This window comes from Benincasa hispida, chromosome 9, assembly GCF_027475165.1.
Source record: "Benincasa hispida cultivar pf3 chromosome 9, pf3_genome.v1.1, whole genome shotgun sequence".
Classification (NCBI taxonomy): domain Eukaryota; kingdom Viridiplantae; phylum Streptophyta; class Magnoliopsida; order Cucurbitales; family Cucurbitaceae; genus Benincasa; species Benincasa hispida.
In genome coordinates this window covers 94,605,014-94,620,726 of record NC_143486.1, presented here as the reverse complement: position 1 = coordinate 94,620,726, position 15,713 = coordinate 94,605,014, and the positions used below count along the sequence as shown (strand labels likewise).

Here is a 15,713-nt window from a genome sequence, read left to right as displayed (position 1 = left end):
GCTTGAAAATTTATTAGTTTAGTCATTTAAGTTAATGTCCTTTGCTGTCGGTGGGTGAGAAAGAAAATAGTCCAGTTTCAATAAGAAAAGTCCAGTAATATTTATATTCAAAAAATAAAATTGAAAAATTATTTTAAATGAAAAACTGTTGAAAATATTTTTAAACATAACAAAATATTATAATCTATTAATGATAAATAAGAGTAGTCTACAATATATATCACAGACAACGGTGACATTTTGCTATATTTATAAATATTTTTGTTTATTTTACTATATTTGGAAATAGTCCTAAAATTTTCTCCTTTTATTCTAAATGTTGACTTTTATATTATAAGTCAAATAAATAGTTTTCAAATTTTCACTTAAGACTTTGAAATAATTTTTAAGTTAAATTAACGAAAAATTATATCTATATTAAACAAAGTTTTTTTTAAAAAAAAAGGAAAAAAACTTGAACAATTAATAACAAAAAAAATTTATCAAACAAAAAAGTCCAGAAATATTTAAGGACATATGGACAAGAAGATAGTTATTATAGTCCTAGATTAGTATAGTTATGTTGTTTGGGGTGTAGATTATTTTAGTTTGAATTATAATAATATGTATTTGAAATATTTTAATTTGAGAAAAAATAATAAACATTGTAGTAAAAAAAATGATGAATGTAAAATAGTTTAAATAGTAAAAACTGTAGCAAATAGTAAATACTATAGTAAATGAGAGTTTTGAAATAGTGTTGACGGTAACTAATTGAGGATTATAAAATAGTATTTCCCATAACGTAGATCTTATCCCAAATGCCCTCTCAAAGATTCTAAGTAGATAAAAAAAATGTCAATGAGCGTTTTCCATTGCATTCAAAACAAAAGGACCCACCCTTTATAATATACACTTTTTTACTTGAAATATTATGTCAATTTTAAATAAAATATGGTTGGACATATTGTCAAAGTTGGATGCATATTATTGATATCTTGACTTGAGATACAAAAGAGTTGACTTGTCCTTATCTTAGAGACATTAACTCATCAATTCAATTAATACATTTCTTTCTCACTCTCATACAACCATTGATTAGTTTGGAGATAGCAAACACTTTTTTTCTTATAAAAACAAAAAATTTTGTATCAATTTTTACACTCAAAAGGTAATCAAGAGATCATGTCTTTCATTGTACCTTCTATTCTTGTTGTTCCTTTCTTCATTGTTTTTTTCTTTCTCGCTATTCTTGCTTTTCAAGTTCCTCAGTTGCCTCCCGATGAAGGTAATATTATATCGTTATCTATGTATATATTTTTATAATAGTTTAAAACTTTTTAAGTATCTAAAAAGAACATGTTTTGAGTATGCTATTATCATCATATTTGTTACGAATTCTTCTTAGGTTTATATATTACTTTTGTCTCTTTACTTTTTTATTTTTTTTTTATTTTAGTCATTTTAATTTCAATATATTCATTTGGTCTATATGCTTTTAAGTTGTTTATTTTGAATACTCGTACTTTCAACCTTGGTTCATTTTAGTTCTAAAAAAGTGACCATTTTTGTCTCTTAAAATGAAATAAAAAAAAGAAAATACACAAGCTAAAACAGTTGCCTTTAGAAGTATCATGACCAAAATGGATATTTTGAAAGTATAGATAGATAAAAAAGAATGATTTGAAAATAAATAGATTAAAATGAACAAAAAAAAATAGGATCAAAGTGTATTTAAGGTCCTGTGTGAACTATTTGGTTTTTTGTTTTTGTTTTTGAAAATTAGTCATATTTCATCCACATTTTTTTTATAATTATTTGCATCTTTTTTAAATACAATGATTGAATTCTTAGTCAAATTTCTAAAAATAAAAACAACTTTTTGAAAATTACTTTTTTTAGTTCTCAAAATTTGGCTAAGTAATAACAAAGGAATAAATTTGGAAGTGGTGATAATGTTAGTATACTTAATTTTTAAAAACAAAAACAACAAATAAAATAGTTACCGAACAAATCTTTTTTTAATGATAAAAAAGGACTCATTTGAATGTTTGGACATGAAAATATTATTATCAATCAAAACAATTTATGTAAATTGAAAATTGATGTTGAAAATTGAAAACCCCAAAAAAAAAAAAAAATAATAATAATTAATAACAGAAGATTTGAAAATGGATGTTTCTCAAGGTTTGTTTGTTCCTATAATATTTTTATATTGACATTAAAACTAAAACTGATGAGAATTTGGGATGAAAATTAATTTTGCAGTTGAAGGGTTGAAATATGTGGGGAAAATTTTAGGAATAGATTGGAATTTAAGTGCAAATCCATGCAGTCCAGAGTTTGCTTGGGTGCCTGCGGATCATCAAAACGACCTATCGGCAATAAGTAATATCACATGCAACTGTGAATATCTTAACCATACCGTTTGCCACGTCACTCATATGTACGTCTTATTTATTTATTTATTTTAATATAACTAACTTTTAACACGTGTCTTGCATGTTTACATTTTAATTTTAGAGAAATTATTTTAAATTATAAAATTACTGAAAATATTTATAAACAATAACTAAATATCATAATTTATCTGTCATGACAGAAATTACAAGACTACTATTTATATCTATCATGATAGATAGACAAATAACAATCTATCGCGATGCAAATTTTGCTATTATTTATAAATATTTTACTTTATTTTATTATATTTAAAAACATCCTTTTGTTTTTACGCTAATAATATTTTCATTTTATAGATTGGTTATAATGTAAATTACTATTAGGTAATTTGTGTTTTTGTTTCAAATAACACAATTTCACACAAAATTTTCCAAAATTTAAAAATATTGAATCAATTTAAAAAATCTATTTTGGTAATTGAAAAACCCATTTGGAATTCTGGAAATTCATATAATTGTGAAAACATATATTATTCTAAAAATTTGAAAATAATATAAGATTTGATATAAAATCTGAGAAGATTACATAAAAGAATTAGCAAATCTCGATGTGTAATCAGATGTATCGAGAAGATCCAAAACAATCAATGAGTTAGAAAAAGTTGATTTTTTTAACTAATTCGGTGGTCGATCTGGTCCGAAATGGACCAAGAAAAACTATTTTTATGAATTTTTAAAAAGCATACTAGTTTTACAATTTTCCATTTTTTTCTCTTCTTTCTTTTTCAATACTCTTTTACTCTTCTTTTTGTTAAATGTTTGACATTCGTATATCTAAAACAAATAAAATTGTACACTTTAATTTAGGTATATGGACCATAGTAAGAATAAATAGAATAATGGAAGTACCAAAGAATTTTAGAACTTAAATGTTTTATCAAAGTTGTATGCTATATTAGTAGTAGAATGTGTATTAATAGTCAAGTACTTTTCTTTTGGACTATTTGTCGTTTTAGTATGTTTTGAGTGTAGATTTTGATTTTGGAATTTTGTGAGATTTTTTGTTTTAACTTATATATACGCATACACATCAATGCTCATTAACATAGTACATCGAGTTCTTTGCATGAGTGTATTTTTTTTCTCTTATATTTATTTATTTTTCCTTCAAATAAATGCAAGATTCAAATCATTTGATACTTTCGAATTGAAATGTATATCAAAAGCTTCATGTGCATCTATATATGGATAATGGCCACCGACCTTAATAACATTATTTATAGAATCTTGATGTTAATCCCGTTCGAGATTCCACGAGAAAGCTCAAATATATGAATTTCGGTGTTAATTATGTATGATATTTCACCGAGAAAGCTCAAATATATAGAATCTCGGTGTTATTTTGCCTGAGATTATTATCAAGATGCACATAATCTGGCGAGATATATCGAGAAAACTCCAAACAATCGATAAGTTGAAAAAAATTGATTTTTAACTAAAATCTCGTGTTAAATCTTGACCGAAATGAACCGAGAAAAACTATTTTTACGATTTAAAAAAAAATATTAATTTTATAAGGTAAAAACTTAAACGTGTTATTTCTTACCATTTTTTAAGAAAGAGGGAAAATAGAGGAGAGAATTGCTAGATTTTGTTCATATAATAGTAATGGTATTTTTCGACTTTTTGTTAAAGATGAGGGATATTTTTGAAAATTTGGAAAGTTGAAATATATTTTTGATATAAAATACTAACGGTTTTCGTATAAAATTAACGGTAAGTGATATTTTTGAACTGATTTTGTAAGTTATTTTTGAAAATATTTTAGCCTAAGATATTGTTTTTGTTGGGAAAGCAGAGTTCTGCAATCGCTGAATTTGGGAGGCACACTTCCATCTGATCTTTCGAGGCTTCCTTACCTGAAAGTACTGTAAGTACTTCCTCTCTCTTCACTTTGCAATGGAGTCTCTTCACTTTGCTGGTTTCTTCCATTACCCAACTTTCATTTTTCTTCTAATCCAGTGATCTCGTTCGAACTTATATTAGTGGCCAAATTCCTCCACAATGGGGTTCCACCAAGCTTTGCAAAATGTATTTTCTCTCTTTTTCTTCTTCTCTATGCCTCATCATCATTGGATTTGCATCCAATGTTAATCCAAACTTTTGCAGTTCCCTACTTGGAAATCGGCTCACCGGTCCCATTCCAGAAGAGATTGGAAACATCACTACTCTTCAAGAATTGTGAGTTCTAATTAATTACCACATCTTTGATTCTCTTTTCTATTCTTAGATCATTTTAACATGATGTTATAATTAATTATACCTACACAGGGTCCTAGAATCCAGTCACCTCTCAGGAACCTTGCCTTCAACCCTTGGAAATTTGGTCAAATTGGAAAGATTGTAAGATCTAAATTCCTTGCTGTTGTTATGTTATAGCTTGATTTTGATTCATACTTGTAAGTTATTGTTTAGACTTCTTGGCTCTAATAACTTCACTGGGGAGCTGCCGACGTCTTTGGGAATGCTAACCTCTTTGACCCAGTTGTAAGATTTATAAAATTTTTCAGTCTTCGGATTATGTTTCCTACATTCATTCATACAGTCGTTTTTCTATAACATAAGTAGCTTATTGAAGTATTGCAATTATGCAGCCGAATCAGCGACAATAACTTTGTAGGACAGATACCCAGTTTCATTCGGAATTGGGTAAATATTAGTCTAATGTGAGAACTCTGTATTCTACGCTCAATTCTAACTCTTCTCTTTAACCATGAATCCTTTCTCTCTAATTTAATTTGATTGTGACAGAGTGATTCAAGGAAGTGGGTTGAGTGGGCCTATTCCTTCTGAAATCGGACTTTTGAATGAATTAGTCGACATGTTAGTATGCAGTTTTATTTCACGGCTCAATTATCTCAGGAAAAGAAAAGAAAAATATATATTTTTTTCTCACTCATACTCGTGAAAATTTCAACTTGCAGGAGAATAAGTGACCTGAATGGAGCTTCATCACCCTTTCCATCGCTTAATAATTTGACCAACATAAATTATCTGTGAGCAGCTCTGTTCATTTCTAACTTGTTGGAAGCACCTTAGCTACTTAATTTTGTTTTTGATTTTCTAGCAGAGTGTTGAGGAATTGCAATATTACTGGAGTGCTGCCTGGTTATTTGGCGAAGATGACAACTTTGAGGATCCTGTCAGTATAAGTTCATTATATTACTTTTTCGTTTCTTGCTCATATATTTTACCTTTTAGCCACAAATACTAAACTATTCCCCTTGCTGCATAGTATAGCTTAGTATTTGTAGCTTTTCTTTATCAGTCCAGATGTATTTTGGCATACTGTTTCTATTATTTCTCAGCTTGTGATACGGCACCGCATGTACTGCCACTGTTCTGTTTATATCACTGTTAACCTCAGTTTGCTTTAGCTGAGTGTATCTCATTTTTTTTTCGTTGATTCTTTTATTCTTTATGCTATTTTTCTAATTGGAATTATATCTAGACTTTCATGTCTCACATGAAAATCTAAAAATTTATCAGAACGAATGTCAAGATCTGTTATTCACTCTAGATGTTGAAAGGTGGAAAAGAGCGGCACCATGTGATGAGTTAGTCCTGAAAGAAGCAATAAGAAGCTTATGTTTTTTGAATTGGGAAAATATAATATCTCTTTTTTTTTCCCCCTCTTTTTATTAGATTCTTTTGCATGGTGACCATGAATCACATAGGCTGCTAGTAGTGAATATTGAGTGAGCTGCCTGATATTAGGTGTGTTAAGAGAATAGGAAGAATCAAAATAGTTCTCTTTCGATCAAAGACAAAAAAATAAAATAGTTAGTTGATCCTAGTAGCAATGCATGGGGCTGATAAGTCGGAAGTTCCTTTTAATTATATTTATGACAGCTTAATTTGCGCTCACTTTTTCACTTGCAATCTCTTGCAGAGACCTCAGCTTTAACAAAATAAGTGGGGAGATTCCACCCAATTTTCATGATCTTGCAGGGGTGCAAACAATGTAATAAACTGTTCGCACAAATTCTAATTATAACTACATATAGTCATTCTCTCATGGCTTTGCTATATAAATGGGAAAACCTTATAAATGACTGTCTCACTATGCTATATTTCAAGAGAACTGGTTGAATTTGATATGTGTTAATAGTTGGAAACGAGCAAATAATATTATCATACGTTTTAACTCCTTGAAACGGTTAAATATATAAGCTAAAATTCTAAAAATCAAGGCATGTTGGATATTTTTCGGATTTGTTAAACAAGACACAAGAAGCCTAGTTTTTACTAGCTGATTTATTCTAAAACAAGTGTTGCACTTACGTCGGCTAACCTAGAGTCACTTAAGTCTTTAACCTTACATGAACATTGGACCATGAGATCTTGAAGACAGGAGGGGACCGAAATCATAATCCACACAAGATATTAAAAGTGCATTTATAAGACCTCCCTCTAGGCTCTACTCTACATCGTTATGTGTGCATAACCAGCAATATTATAGATTGTATTTCCCAATGACATTAGAATTTACATTGTGAGGTTGCATCTTCATGTTAGAGCTCCCTGATACAGAAAGGTCATCACATCAATTATACTCATTTTTCAATATTTACATGTTTAGATTTTTAACTGGAAACTTGCTAAATGGATCAGTGCCTGGATGGATGCTACATGATGGAGAGGTCATGTAAATTTCCCATGGACTTTTTACCCTTTAATAAGGTTTATTGAAATGATAAGTTTTTTAAATATACCTGTTGTGAAGAGGTTTAATCATATACTTCCTTTTTCAGTGATCTCTCTTATAATAAATTTGAACCACTCCCTGCGGATACAAATTGTCAAACACGAAATATGTAAGAACGTTTTTATCTCTCTTCTTTCTACTTCCTGTAATAATTTCCTTTAGGAGATACAAAGTTTCCTTTCCTTCCTCAGGAATTTCTTTGCAAGCTCTTCTCTTGACAATGATTCGTAAGTTTAAGTTTTCTTGGATATAAAATTTTAAAATTTCTATATTTTGTTGCTATGTCAATTATATTATTCTGGTATACTGACTAGTATTGTTTTATCAGTAAGCTGGTATCTTGTTTGAGGAAAATCACATGTGGACAAGGTGAGTGGGATATGACATTTTCATGTGCGTGATTGTAGCAACCTTGGGAGAGGTTAGGAGAATGATGAAAAACTAAAATGCTTTGTCAACTAAAGATGATGGAAGATGGTCTATCCATTGAAAAGCAGCAAGAGGCATATGTCTTTTTTTTCTTTTCTTTTCTATTTGTAATATCGATAAGCACGTTGATATTCTTGCAGTTAAGTACCATATCTATATAAATTGTGGTGGTAAGGAAGAAATCATCAATGGTGTTACGTTTGAAGGAGATGAAGATACAGGCAAACCATCGCAGTTTCGTTTAAGCCAAACAAATTGGGCATTTAGCAATACTGGCTCTTTTTTGGATAATCATCACCGTACATATGACTATATTGCCGTTAATTCATCAACGTTGTCTATGAAAAATTCCAAACTGTATGAGACTGCTCGACTTACTCCACTGTCTCTGACATACTATGTGTACTGCCTAGCAAGTTCAAACTACACGATAAGCCTCCATTTTGCAGAAATAACATTTACTAATGATAAAAGTTTTACGAGCCTCGGAAGACGTGTATTTGATGTTTATGTCCAGGTAATCAATGATTTTTTTTTTTTTTTTGAATATTTCCTCATTACAAGCTCAAAATCCCGTAAATTGAAATCCAAACTTGCAGGGAAGGCGGGTGCTGAAGGATTTTAATATTGTAGATGCTGCAGGTGGTGTTGGTAAAGCTTTCATACACAAAATTCCGATCTCTGTTACTAATGGCACTTTGGAGATACGATTTTATTGGGCAGGGAAAGGGACAACTGTAATCCCTTCAGGGGGAGTCTATGGTCCTTTGATTTCTGCCATTTCAATAGTTTCGGGTAAGTTGAGTGACATGTTAATTTAATTCTCTTCTGGTTTATTTTTTTCACATATATTATATGATTTCATCACAGTATACATATTATCTATCAGTAATAAAAGTTTATTCCCGTTCTCTCTCATGAAATTGCTGTTATTAAATTCTACAGTTACATATATTAGTTTCTAATAGTAATAGAAATTAATTCTCTATCTGCGGAACTAAACTAATTCTTCTGTCCAACTTCATAAATTATTGAGTATATTCCGATAGAAGAACTAATCTTTGGGAAGATAAACATTAGATTGGATCATAATAATAATCTTTTAAGTCTTAGGTCCTCTTCAGTTTATCAACTTGCCCACCACTGCAACTCATAACATTTGTTCCAAAGTTTGTACTAACTAATACTCAATGAGCCATAATTATATAAAATATAAACACTATAAGTCTGTCTAGTGGTATGAGGCAAAGGAAGGAAGGGAAAGAAAATTTGGAGGTAATGAGTTCAAATTCCATAATTGCCACTTATCAAGTTGTTATGTGAGATTAGATTAGTTGGAGAGAATTAAAATGGCCTAAACATTATATATATGTTTGTCATATCCTCCCATATTACACCATAGTTCTCAAAGAAACCAAGTATATTTCAGTGTTAGTTCAGTTTCAACGCAGTGTCTTTTTATAGGCCTTCTAAACTAAAGTGTTAAATTTGTATATTATTGAGTAATCGACTTTATTTAGATTACATTGAATTACCAAATATATAAACTCTAGTAGACCCAACAAAGGAAACTAACCTAAAAAGAAAATATTAATATGGAAAATACAAATTAGAAATAAACTCTAATTTCCTTTTAACACTCTCTTTCAAACTCAATGTGGTAGATTGGTGAACAACTTAAGTTTTGCAAAGATAACTTTCGAAACAAATCAATAGATTTGGGATGGAAACAAAAACTCACGAAGATCGAAAATAGAAAGTAAGCTAGTAGATTTGAGATGGCAATATAAACCCACGAAGAACGGAAACAAATTTCTGGGCTGAAAATATAGATTCTCATATCGAGATCTATAACAAAACCTACAAAAACTTCTGGACTGAAAGATCTTCGTATAGAGATCTAAAACAAAACCCACAAACGGTCGATTTGCAAATGGAACAAAGACTTTTTGTGCAAAAGAAGATGTGCCATAATCGTATAAACCAAATTGAACCAACTTAAATCACATCAAATTGAGTGAACCAAACCAATTAAACTAATCGAAACAAGCTTAATTAACCGAAACAAAACATGTGTAACTGAACCGAACCAAACCAAGAGGATCGAACTGAATCCATCGTCTAACCGAACCGGATCGGAACGATTAAATCGGACCGATCAAACCGAACTGATTGGAGTTTCAAAAACCGAGAAGATAAGAAAAATAAACAAATAGAGAGGAAAAAAAAACTTGAATCAACACCGACGCTCGAAAGATCAAGATCAACGGTGTGAGATGAAACAGAAACAGTCAAGGACGTCGACGGCATCAATGACAGTAAAGACTGAAGTAGTGGCGACACAAATCGGTGGAAGATTGAAGAACGGGGTTGGATGACGCCAGATCTAGGCCGAGACGCGGAGGAAACGGCGTGAGGCGGATAGATAGCGACGGACGCAACTGAGAGTCGTAGATCTGAGCGGCGCGACATGAACGAAGGACTGAGGGAGAACTGGGATCTGAACGCATTGGGAATGCCGGACGGGGAGGAGCTAAGCAGCGATGAGCAAATCTGACAAAGAACGGTCGGATGCGGACAGATGAAAGGGCGAGACGACCGGACGACGAGCCAGAACTGAAAAAAAATGCTTAACGGCTGATTTGTGGTTAACGGAGGAGGCTGTACACCAGATCGGTGGTGGATAAGAGAAAACCCTAATTGACGACGGATCTGCCTCTGTCAACGGCTGTTGACGGAGGCAGAGATGGGACGTGGCGGCTAACTGGGGAATTTTCTTCTGTTACCATATTAAATATATATATTATTAAATAAATAGAGTACATTAAATTACAGAATATGGTAGTTAAAAGGAAACTAACGAAAAAAAAAAAGAAAAATATTAATACGAAAAATACAAATTAAGAATGACAAGTGTTAGTTTAGATTCAACGAACTAATGCAGTCAAAACCATAACTGACCTTCAATGGTTTCAAGGATCTATTATAATTTATACCTACTTTCCCACGTTAGAACTAGAAATAGGATGCACTTTAGGCTGTTATTTGCTATAAATACTTAGGCTAAAACTACAGACCACATTTATTCTTTCAAAAATTGCTATATTAATTGGTTTCAAAACTATCTTTAAACTAGAAGTCTTTAGATGAAAATTTGGAACTAAAATGTATATGACCGACTTAAAAACTGCCACACCATTTTAGGTTCTAATTTTCCTCTTACATTCTAAGAATTTTGAAACATTTACGAAAACATGTGTAACCTTTTTTTTTAAAGCATAATACATGTATAACTTAATGTCTCATAAAGTTTTTAATTAATTAAAAAAATTTAATAATCAAGTATCAATAAAAAATTAAACACGTTCTTTTAAAGGATTTAAAGAGTTGGGATGTAAACAGATTTCTCAATAAGTTTAATAATAATTATCTTATCTTACTATTTTTTAAAAAAGTGGATTAAGGGGAAAATGTTATTGAGTTGGTCGAAAATAATAATAAAAAATGATGATTAAAGAAAAAAACACTCACAGTGTTGTTACGGTATTATTAAAAAAAAGTGTTACCTACTTTTTTGAATTGTTTCAATATTTATTATTGATTAATTAAAATTAGAATTTACATTAATATAATTATTTATTATCTTTTCACATTCTCAAATCCCTACACAATATATACATATTTAATAAGATGTTAGCATATGAAAAAAAAAAAATGATCTCTTTATCTCTATAATTTAATTTTTAAAATTTATGAATTTACCTTTAAGTATATTTAATGATGAGATTTCAAAGGTTTTGTAACTTGACCTATAATATATATTTAATAATAATGGAATTTTCAAAAGTTAACTAAATTTTATTAGTTAATTTTTAAAAAGGTCTAGAGTACGTTGAAATTAATAATTTAAATGACATGCATAAAAGTAAGAAACAAGAAAGAGGCAAAAAGAAGATTTTGAATATTTAAAATTTTGTCAATCTTATTCACAAAAAAGAATTATAAAATTTAATGACTTTATTTTAATTATATAGATATAGATAATTTTTTGAGTTTCAATAATTTCTAACCTTTTACAATCATATAAATGACTATTTTTACAAAGCATAATGAACGAGCATGGAATGCATACACAAACTCATTTATAAAAATTTGTTCTTAATACACGATAAAATAAAGTGAGAATTCTATCAATATGATAATATAATTGAAAATATCACGCACAAATGCACGTGTTAGTTTTATATAATTATTGTCCCTCTTTTCATGATGCAGACTCTGAGCCTTCAGTTGAGCCTCTAGTAGAAATTCGAAATACCTTATCTATCGGTGCAATTGTTGGAATTTCGGCTGCAATAGTCTTATTTATAATTTTGGCTCTTGGAACTTTATGGTCGAGAGGATGTCTTGGAAGGAAAAGTAGACATCCACAAGGTAATTTAGATGAATTGTTTTTGGTGGCGAACTTGTATGTTAGGATTGATTTTTAGGATTCAAGGTTCAATATCTTATTTAGCCAATATATAGTCTCGAGTTCAGTGAGCCGGATGTTTGATTCCGTTTCTCTTGGGTATAGGCCCTATCTAGCTATACTTTGTTTATTATCATGACAATAGGCTTCATTCATTTTGACTCTTCCTGTGCAGATTTGGAAGGTCTAAATATTGGTCCATTTTCTTTAAAGCAAATAACAACCGCGACGAATAACTTTGACACTTCCAATAAGATAGGGGAAGGTGGTTTTGGACCTGTTTATAAGGTGATATCACTGATTTGCTATTTTGTTTTGTTCGTGAACGTTTCTTTTGCAGATATCTTAGACCATATGCAACGTAAATTTTCTTTCAAAATGAAGGGTATCCTCTTAGATGGCACCATGATTGCAGTGAAGAAACTTTCTTCAAACTCAAAGCAAGGAAAACGTGAATTTGTGAATGAGATAGGCGTGATATCTTCTTTACAACATCCATATCTAGTAAAGCTGTATGGATGTTGCACTGAAGGTGATCAACTTTTGCTAGTTTATGAATATATGGAAAATAATAGTCTTGCCCGGGCCCTATTTGGTAATCTTTGTTTTCTGGACTTTATTATAACCAATTTTTATTAGTATTCTTAATGCATTTCAGCGAGCTGATTAATGAAAGTATTGACCATCTCTCCCAATATAATAAATTGAAGGACCTCAAGAATGTCAATTAGAATTGAATTGGCCAACGAGACAAAAAATTTGCATTGGTTTAGCCAAAGGTTTGGCTTTTCTTCATGAGGAGTCAGGATTGAAGATTGTTCACAGAGACATCAAAGGTAGTAATGTATTGTTAGATGAAAATCTCAATCCAAAGATATCTGACTTTGGTTTGGCCAAGCTTGATGAAGAAGAGAATACCCACATGACCACTCGGATCGCTGGAACATTGTGAGTCATTATGATTAATTGGTTCTTTCTGCATTATCCAAATAATTTTTTTGCTGTTTTTTTTTTCCTATTTAGCGTCTAAAGTCTTGTCAATATAAGTATAGTAATTAATAAATAGTCATTTATGCTTTTGTGGATTAGAATCCACCAACCCCAAGCTTAAATCAACATGAGCAGCTCCTTGGAACAGAATATAATAATAGTTATTTGATGTCAAGAAGTTTAATGGAGTTGAAATTTCTTTGGCTTGCTGCAATTACTAATAGACATTTTTCTCCTAACACCATGAACGCTGTTTGAAGTTTTGGCATTTAAGTATTGATCCTACAAATGCTAGATAGCTAGTATTTATGTTTAATATCATACTTTTGCAGCGGATATATGGCTCCAGAATATGCAACACGAGGCTACTTAACGGATAAAGCAGACATTTATAGCTTTGGTATTGTGACATTGGAAATAGTTAGTGGAAGGAGCAACACTATGTATCGGTCAAAGGATAAGTGCCTTTATCTTCTTGATTGGGTAACTTGATTTCATTTTTGTACAAGTGTAGCTTTACTTTTTTTTTTGGCGTTTAACCATGTTAACCACAAGGAACTCAGTCTTATATGTGAATTTTAACTCGGGTCCATCTTGATATTTTTTTGGTTGACAATTGCAATGAAAATTCATCTTTACCCTTAAACTATATTTGTTTTTCCATTTACTTCTTCCGCTCACTTCAAAACCTAAGAAGGTGTTTGGGGCGGTGAGTTGGTTATTTATAGTCAGTAAGCTATAATAGTTTATGCAGATTATTTTAGTTCGGGTTATAATAATCTGTGTTTAAGGTGCAATTTATTTTAATTTGGATTCGAACTAGTAAACACTATCACAAAGAGGGAAAGAGAGGATGAATAGGAAATAGTAAATACTGTAACAAAGAGGGATTTGAAATAGTAATATTGTAGTTTAATGGTAGATTATAATAGTTAGAAGTACCAACTATTATAATTAGAATTATAAAAGCCCATTCCACCCACTTGAAGTTGGGGATACGAACTTAGAAATGATCCTGAGATCAACGAATATAACTTGGAGGAAACATTGGGAAAGGTAAATTAGCTAACCGATGCTTTGATGGCACTTGGCAGGCACTTGTAGTGAAAGAGAAAGGCGATTTAATGGAACTAGTTGATCCAAGGTTAGGCTCCAATTTCGACCAAGGCGAGGCAATGGCAATGATCAACATTGCTCTTCTCTGCACCAATGTCTCTCCTTCTGCTAGACCCACTATGACCTGCGTAGTGAGCATGCTTGAAGGTAAGGCTGCAGTCGAGGAATTATCCACAAATCCAAATGACTTGAGAGAAGAGATCAACGCAATGTGGACCATTATGCACCAGAACCAGAAATTGACTGACAATGACATCCAAACAGAGAGTGCATCGTCTTTGGACATTCTATGTACCAGTTCTTCCACATCCATTTAGACCACAAATTTGACTCATTTCTAATGTTTTGGATAAGGTATGTGGTATATCTAAGCTTTGATTTTTTCTCTCCTTTATAGGTTTGATACTATTTTGGTCTTAGTATTTTCGGTCTCAACCCGTCTCTGTGTTTTGAAAAGATTCATTTTAGTTCATGTACTTTCAATTATTTTTCATTTTAATCCATGTTCAAAATATCGGTCTTGGTCCCATACTTTAAAAAAATTGACCATTTTTATCCATGTGTTGCAAAATCTTAACACATATTTTATGCACGACTGAATGGACTAAAATGATCACTTTCTAAAGGTGTAAGGACTGAAACAAACGTTTTGAAAGTACAATAACTAAAATAAGCAAAAGTTGAAAGTATAAGAATCAAAATTGATGTTTTGAAATTATATAGAGACCAAAAAGAACTAGAGAATAAATGACCAAAATAATATTTAAACGTATTACGATGGAAGCTTAGACATACATGTACCATATTCAAGACATTGTAAATGCAGTTTCAGAGTCCAGTTTCTACTCTAAATTGATGTCAAAGAATTGATACCACTTAAAATATAGGAGAGATTAAATCTTCTTCTACTTGATTCTAGTAGAATATGTTTATAAGATCTGCAAGCTACAGTTTCTCAACAAGGCAACTCTTGGTTCCTGTTTACCAGGTGGGATCCTCCAAAGGCCATGCTATTATTATTGGCTTTAATTTTGTAGAATCCATAGTTCTGGTGTGTAAAAGCATTCCTTAAAATTGCTATCTACTTTTTCTGTCTTTATTAATAAGAGGTGTATCTAATATTACAATCCAAATTTTAATTTGAACAAAATTTGTATTTTCTTGTTTGTTAATTCAACTTTTTGAATTTTTTAAAATTATGTAAAAAAGGATAAGTTACACAAAGAAGCTATAATTCTGATGGGAAAAAAAAAACTTTCAAATATGTGATGGTCTTCTAGCATATTCATATAAACAATTTAATCAAATAATTGATTGAATAAACTAATATTTGTGTAAAATTAAGGATCACAATAGAAACAAGAATATGGAGAAAATATAACATAACAATAATATATAATAAAAGAAAACAACAAAATATAAATTAATGACTGAGAGTTTATAGAAATGATATTGAAGTTTAGAAATCACTCTTAATATCTCACCAATGTGCATTTCTCTTAAATCTATCAAATGTCACTATTTATAGATAACTTGGCAAGTATGAGGTGGAATTAAA

At 30.8% G+C, this 15,713-nt stretch overlaps 1 protein-coding gene across 12 annotated transcripts; it reads left to right on the top strand.

Moving 5' to 3' along the window:
- Nucleotides 1–1,090: 1,090 nt before the first annotated feature.
- LOC120084723 (putative leucine-rich repeat receptor-like serine/threonine-protein kinase At3g14840) lies at nt 1,091–15,327 on the top strand. 12 transcript variants are annotated; one of them, XR_016531962.1, is made up of 24 exons: nt 1,091–1,267; nt 2,248–2,425; nt 4,240–4,311; nt 4,404–4,472; nt 4,551–4,622; nt 4,713–4,784; nt 4,857–4,928; nt 5,036–5,107; nt 5,193–5,264; nt 5,366–5,437; nt 5,512–5,583; nt 6,334–6,405; nt 7,024–7,089; nt 7,196–7,258; nt 7,341–7,376; nt 7,478–7,518; nt 7,719–8,095; nt 8,178–8,373; nt 11,854–12,012; nt 12,225–12,337; nt 12,434–12,581; nt 12,708–12,997; nt 13,372–13,522; nt 14,134–14,714. XR_016531962.1 is itself a non-coding variant. In XM_090317582.1 (24 exons), exons 1-24 carry the CDS (start codon nt 1,165–1,167, stop codon nt 14,470–14,472), a joined length of 2,925 nt encoding a protein of 974 aa, XP_090173708.1. In that variant the 5' UTR covers nt 1,091–1,164; the 3' UTR covers nt 14,473–14,714. The 12 variants fall into 12 exon arrangements, 7 of the variants coding, with proteins under 7 accessions (XP_090173708.1, XP_038896467.2, XP_038896464.2 ...); XM_090317582.1 differs by having other exon boundaries at nt 12,760–12,997; XM_039040539.2 differs by having other exon boundaries at nt 12,434–12,644; nt 12,760–12,997.
- Nucleotides 15,328–15,713: the final 386 nt, after the last annotated feature.